This window comes from Petaurus breviceps, unplaced genomic scaffold (assembly GCF_028583685.1).
Source record: "Petaurus breviceps papuanus isolate PSGF00001 unplaced genomic scaffold, PetGlider_PUasm1.0 208, whole genome shotgun sequence".
In the NCBI taxonomy this organism is placed as follows: Eukaryota; Metazoa; Chordata; class Mammalia; order Diprotodontia; family Petauridae; genus Petaurus; species Petaurus breviceps.
In genome coordinates, this window is record NW_027185852.1 from 19,360,273 (window position 1) to 19,367,451 (window position 7,179).

Below are 7,179 nucleotides of genomic sequence, written 5' to 3' on the forward strand. Positions count from 1 at the left end.
GCATAGTTGTTGAGCCAGTTACATAACACAAAAGATTGAGCAGTGGATTTGGAATGAGTAAGACTTGAGCTCAAATCCTTCCTCAGACATTTACTAGCTGGGTTGCTCTGAACACTTAACCCTCTGGGTCTCAATTTCATTATCTGTAAAATGGACATAATAATAGCCCTGCCTCTCAGGTTCTTGTGAGAATAAAGAGAGATCATATTTGAATAATATTTGAGAATAAAAGGAGATAATATCTGTAAACCTTAAAGTGCTATATAAATGTGAGCTATTAGAGTTAGAGAACCTGGGATTGTGTTTAGCTCTTCTATTTGTGAATTTCTAATTCTTTCCTTTCACTCTAAATGACTTTGTCTTTATTTTATCTATATTGTATATTAAATTATCTGTTTCCAACTCTCATCCCATTTCTATCCCTCATCACCTCACTCCTGGATCATTATAAAAACCTCAGTTGGTCTTCCTGTCTGAAGTCTCTCCCATCTCCAGGTCCTTCTCCCCTCCACTGCCAAAATGATTTTCCTGAAGTGCAGCTCTGACTGTGTCATTCCTCTACTCAGTAAACTAGTGACTTCTTATCACCTCCAGGTTCAAATATGAACTCCTCTCTTGGGCATCTAGATCCCTTTAGAAGCTGGCTCCTTCCTACATTTCCAGCCTCATTACATAGAGCCCTTCATGTGCTCTCCATGGTACTAGCATAAGCTTCTTCCATCCTTCCCCTTCCTTGCCTTCTCATTGGCCATCACCACACTTGGGGAATTTACTCCCTCCTCAAAATTTCAAGTTTTCTTCAAAGCTTAGTCCAGTTTTAAGCCCCTTTACATGAAGTCCTCCCCAAATTTCTTTGTAGTGACTTTGTATATATCCAGACATGTACAGATTTACTATCAGTAAGACCCGGGTTCAAATACTGAATCTGATATTGGCTAGTTGCATGACCAAGAATAGGTTACTTAACTTCTCCAAACCTTGTTCTCCATCCACAAAACATGGGTAATAATACTTGCAGCATCTATCCCACAGGGTTGTTAGGAAGCTCAAATGAAATAATCATGAAAAGCAGTTCACAAACTTAAAAGTGCTATCCATAGAAATCCCAGGTATGTGCTGTGGAACCAACCTAGAACGCCTGATCTCCTACTCATACTGTCATTTTCTTTTTTTTGCTTTTTGGAGGGCAATTGGGGTTAAGTGACTTACCCAAGGTCACATGGCTAGTTTTTGTGTTTAGTGTCTGAGCCCAGATTTGAACTCAGGTCCTCCTGACTCCAGGGCCAGTGCTCTATTCACTGTGCCACCTAGCCACCCCCTCATATTGCCATTTTCCTGCCATTACATGCTTAAGTAGAATAGCAAATAAAAAGAGGACAAAATAGAAGAGAACCAATAAAAAATGGAGGAGAAATCAAGGTGGCTTTCTGTCTATAGTGAAAATCACACACACACACACACACACATCATCATCATCACCACCACCACCATCATCATCATCATCATCACCATCATCATCACCATCATCATCATCATCATCATCACCACCACCACCATCATCATCATCATCACCATCATCATCATCACCATCATCATCATCACCATCATCACCATCATCATCATCACCATCATCATCATCATCATCATCACCACCACCACCATCATCATCATCATCATCATCACCATCATCATCATCATCGTCACCCTGATCTCACCTCATAGAGTGAAAGTTTCTTGAGGGAAAGGACAATTTGATTTTACTTTTGAATCCCCAGTCCCCAGCACAGTGATTGGTAGAGTAGGCATTTAATAAACGCTTATGGTTTGTGTTTCTGCTCTATTCTAGGCACTATGCTAAGTGTGATGGATACAGTGGTGAGAATGAAAGAATCTTTGCCTTACAGATACATGGACAAAGAGTCTAAATCTCTCCTTATTCTAACACAGAATAATTGGATTCAGATCATGGAGGGACTGGTAACCATCTGGTCCCCTCTCTTCATTTCTATTTCCAGAAAAGGGAGGTGCTTTTTCCATGATCACAGGGGGAAGAAGGGTCAGAGCTAGGACTCCAACTCAGGTCTCTTGGCTCTTGGTCCAGCGCTCCTTTCAGTGGCTGCCTTATCATTGCAAGCATTCATTAATCAGCTTCATTCCATGGTGAACCAGGAAGGGATTGGGGACTGGGGAGAGGAGGTGGCATGAGTTCTTAGTCTTGTAACTCAATTATTCCCATCATGATGATTTTGAGTACAGAAGTGTAATAAGAAAAACAAACAGGATTACAGCTGATCAGACATTTCCAATTACATGAGCAAATTAAGGAACAATCACTACTGTAGGTTTTTTTTAATGCAATTAAGGTAATATGTGAATGCAAGTCTCAAAAGAAGACTGGTGGTGAAGAGGCAATGACCGGAGGGTCTGAATACCTACCTTCTCTGTATACTTAGTCACGTTCTTCAGGGAATTCTTTCCAGAGGACCAGGAGAATCCCACACCCAGGATTACAGAGTAGATGGGGATCCCAAAGGAAATGCTAGAAGAACTGAATTCTTGCTTATGTAGGCCCATGATTAGCTCTTCAACATGACTATAAAATTGTGAGTGAAAATCAAATTGGGCCTGAGTCTGAAAGGAAAAAGGAGGCAGACACTTAGTACTAAACAACACTCAGGGCCCCCTACTTAATGGTATTCCATTCAATTCAATTCAACACATGTCTTAAGCTCTTGTGATGTGCCAGGCACTGAACAATTCTTTAAAGATACAAAGACAAAGTTGAAACAATTCCTAACCTCCACTGACTTCTACTAGAGGAAAACATTTACATAGGTAAGTATGAGGGAAAGCATAGTATGGCATAATAGCATTGGATTTGTAGTCAGGGAGACCCAAAATCAAGTCTCAACTCAAAACCTCACTAGCTGTGTGACCATGGGCTAGTCACACCTGCCTTTCTGTCTCTGGACTCATGATCAAAGCCACTCTGCCCCTTGTTCCTGGGAGGGGTGTGACTCTAATCCCTGTGGGGCTACTTATCATCCTTGTAAACTTCCAAACCAAAACCCTTTCCCTAGCCACCATCTCCCTATGCATGTGACTTCTCTCTTTTAGAAACCTAAATGAGAGCACAGATTGTTGGCCTTTTTTTCAGTTTCCAGTGCCTATTACAATGACTTGCCCAGAGAAAGAATTTAATCATCTGGCCTTTGTTCAAAACCTTCAGTATTGGGGGAACTGGTGACTTCCTGAAGCCTTTTTCTTACATATCAATATACATGTATCTTCTATATATCTATATATATGCACGTCAACACCTCCCCCCCCCACCATTAGAATGCAAGCTTCTTTAGGGCAAGATCTATTTCACTTCTGTCTTTGTATTCCTAGCACCTAGCCCAGTGCCTGGCAGAAAGAAGAAGGTGCTTCATTCATGCTTGTTGGAAAATTAGGCAGCCCATTCAACTTTTGCATATTAGTAATTGTAAGGATGTTTTCTTTCCTAATGCTGAATCCAAATTGGCTTCTTTACAACTCTTGCCCCTAAGCGCCACCTATAATAATAATAATATCGCCATCATCATCATCATCATCAACAACAACAACAACACCCTTGTCGTTATTCCCACCGAACGTGCTTTACCTCAAATTGGTACTTGATGAAGTTGTATGGTCTACGGAAATACTTCTCATCATAATCAAGATTCTCACAGACAGCATCATATCTGAGGGATTTCCAGTCTCCATTGTAGACACGTTCACACGTGCCCCCAAAGTATGTAGGGTCATACACATGCATTTTCTCTTCTTGGGTCAGAATGTTAAACCTAAAAGGAAAAGGTATCTTCTAGTATTTCAAGTTGGATAGTCTGAAGCTTCATGTTATCTTCCCCAATAAAATGTCAGTTTCCCAGTCAAAGGTCCAATCTCATGGATTCTGTGAACCTGGAAGGAACCCTAGAACATAGACTATTAGCGCTCAAAGGGAACTAGAGCATAAAGTGTCAAGGTTGACCTTGACATAGTGATTTAATATGGGCGAAGTGTTTTCTATGCATTCTTTCATTTTTTCCTCACAACTATCCTGTGAGGGAACCATTACTATTATAGCCATTTTAGAGATAGATGGGCTGTGGATAGGATAGAGCTCCAGATTTCAAGTCAGGAAGATTAGACATTGACTAGTGTGTGTGGCCCTGCACAATTCACTGAATCTCTCTCAGTCTCACTTTCTTCATTTTTAAAATGGGGATAATAATAGCATCTATGTCACAGGATTGTCACGAGGGCATGTCTAAAGTGATTTGCATACCTTAAAGTGCTATGTAAATTCCCACTATAATCATATGTACAGTGTGTATAAAGTTTGTTCCAGAGCTAAACGTGCTATCTAAATGTTAGCTGCTTTTGTTGTTAGATGACATACTGAGAGTCACACTCCTAAGGAAGGGTTTGAAGCTGGATTTGAATCCAGATCTCCCTAACTCCGAGTTCCAAACTCTTTCTTTTTGGCCATCCTGACTCATTACAGGTTTGGGCTATATGATCCCTAGAGTTCCTTAAGTTTTAAATGCAATGATTTTTTTTTTTCCTACTTGTCTGACTTTTTGCCATTTTATAAAGATTTCCCTCACATCTGATGCATGGCTTGAAGTTACAGAGATTATATGTGTAAAGCAGTCTTATAATCTTAAAGTACTATGTAAATAATTTTTTATTATTATTAATAGTATTGTTATTATCATTACAGAGAAGCCTGCTTGTATTTGGGCTTGGCATCTGTTCCCAGCAGTCCCCTTCTGCATACGGTACCTAAGCCCCTACATTTGAAGCATGCATATTCTCTCCCTGTTCCCTCATCTGTGACATTCATCTGGCTACATTGATCAGCCTCTCTCCCCAGTGCTCGGGGGGAGGACCCCTGTAACCCAGAGGCCCAGGGCAGAAAGCATGCTTACAATAGCCTAATAAGTCACAGTTACCTGGCAGTCATCACTCACCCTTGGGCTGCCTTTTCTGATCCAGGAATGGGGTTGAATTCCAGGCAATCATTTTTAAGGATCCCAGCATCTTCACAGCCCTCCTCATCAGACCCATCATTACAGTCTTGATCTCCATTGCACAGAAGGCGCCGCTTGATGCAACGACCTGAAAGAAGTGGGTGATGGGATGACCCCTTCTTTGGGACAAAACAACAAATGCTGCCATGAGCAACCATCTTTCTACTATGAGAGAAGAGAGAGGGCACTTGGAAAGCCCAAGAGGAGCTCTTAAGGTGTGTTGGTTCTATTTAGAATTATTTTGAGCTAAGGGAGCAAAGTTAATTTAAAGAGAATAAAGAGAATTCAGGTTGAAAATGAAGAGTTCATCAATACATATGGTTAGGAGAGAGGAAGGTGCCATAGTAGACTCAGAGTTAGGAAGGGATATTCAAAGCCTACCTGTCACTTACTAGCTTTGTGACCATGGGCAAAGTACTTAACCTTTCTGAGACTGGGCAACTCTATAAGATTCATCTGTTACGTCATAGGTGGGGTTACAATTTGTACTGGGGAAGGATTTCCACACACCAGAAATCATAGGCCCTCAATGTCTGATGCTGTCTGTGACATGCAGTCCATGCTATGTATGTTTAAGGGTTTAAGGAATCTAAAGATACTTTAAAAGGTTCACATCTACCCCCAGGGAGCTAATAGTTTAATAAGGGTGGGACCCAGGATGGGGGTGGTAGTGATAGACTAGACAAGGACACAAATACATATTACTCAAATAAGGATCAGACAGAAATGAAAATAATAAGAAAAAACAGGAAAACAGACAGAAGATAAGGCAGGGACCCCAATCTGTCCGACACATTAAAATGAGATAGGTGTATTAGAAAGGCACAGATAGAGCTCTATAAAATCTGAGAGAGAGAGAGAGAGAGAGATTGCAGCTTATTGTGAAATTTGGAATTTTGGGATCTTAAATCTAGAAGGAATTTCAGGGGCCATCTAGTCCAGCTCATATGTGGCCAAGAATGCTCTCTGAAACCTTTCTAAAGTGTAATCATTTAGTCTTTGTTTGACCTTCAGTGAGAGAGAAACCCTTGCAACCCATTCCGGTTTTCATTCATTTATTTGTACAACAAAAATTTATCAATGCCTCCAATGCTCAAGATACTGGGAATACAAAAAAACAGATGAAAATTTTGGACAGCTTTGATTGGCAAAAATTTTCCCTTTATGTCAACCAAGGATAAGTATTGGACTTCTGATTCAGTCTTCTCTTGGAGAAGGTTGTGGGAGAAATGGGAGAAGAAACGATAGATTCACAACTGATTCAGAAATGAGGATTGCTGCCTTCAAAAAGTAGCTGTCAATAGTTTCATGTCATCCTTTTAAGAGGTCTCTAGTGAACGACCTCAGGGATCTCTGCTGGGTCCAGGGCTGTTCCACATCTTTATCAATGATTTGCATAAGGCATAAATAGTATCTCCACGAAATTTTCAGATGACATATAACTGGGGGGGATAGCTTGCAGAATAAAGGATTCAAAATGATTTTGACAGACTAGTGCACTGTGCTAAACTTACTATGACAAAACAAATGTAAAGTTTTACACTTGGGTATAAACAATCATCCTCACTCATGCCACACATGGAAGGTCCCATTAGATAGTAACTGCTCTGGAATGGATTCTGGTGTCTGAGTGGCCTGTGAACACAATGTAAATCAGTATGATGTGGCAGCTCCCAAATTAATGTGATCTTGGGCTGAGGATGCATGGAGAAGGCTAGTTATCCCTTACAGAGACAAAGAGGTCAAAGTCCCACTAGACTCTACTCTCTTAAGATCTTATTTGGAGGATGGTGGTCAGTCCTGGGCACCACAGTTCAAGAAAGGCGCCGATAAGCTGGAGAGGATCCAGAGAGAGGAAAGCAGGCTGGTGAAAGATCTTGAGTCTATATCATATGAAGATTAAGGATTTAGGATTAAGGTTTAAAGGTGCTGAGTCTGGAGAAAGAATACTCTGGAAATCAGGGAGCAAAGAGAAGTTATTTGTTCAAGTATTCTAAGAACTGTCTTGTGGAAGAGGAATTAGTCTTATGCCTTACTTGGATTTTACCCAGAGGGCAGAACCAAAGCAATATGGTGGAGATGCAGGGGATAAGCTTGGGGGAAATCACAAAAAAAA

The 7,179-nt window shown here is 40.8% G+C and overlaps 1 protein-coding gene across 1 annotated transcript in view; it reads right to left on the reverse strand.

The window, feature by feature from the left end:
- LOC138165179 (complement component C8 alpha chain-like) overlaps positions 1 to 7,179 on the reverse strand; it is a 105,883-nt gene that overhangs the window by 78,674 nt on the left and 20,030 nt on the right. Inside the window, exons 4-7 of the mRNA XM_069093310.1 lie at positions 5,004 to 5,151; positions 3,647 to 3,830; positions 2,437 to 2,631; positions 1,312 to 1,335 (exon numbers count right to left, since the gene is read on the reverse strand). Coding sequence (XP_068949411.1) covers positions 1,312 to 1,335; positions 2,437 to 2,631; positions 3,647 to 3,830; positions 5,004 to 5,151 — 551 coding nt within the window. The remainder of the gene's footprint in view (positions 1 to 1,311; positions 1,336 to 2,436; positions 2,632 to 3,646; positions 3,831 to 5,003; positions 5,152 to 7,179) is intronic.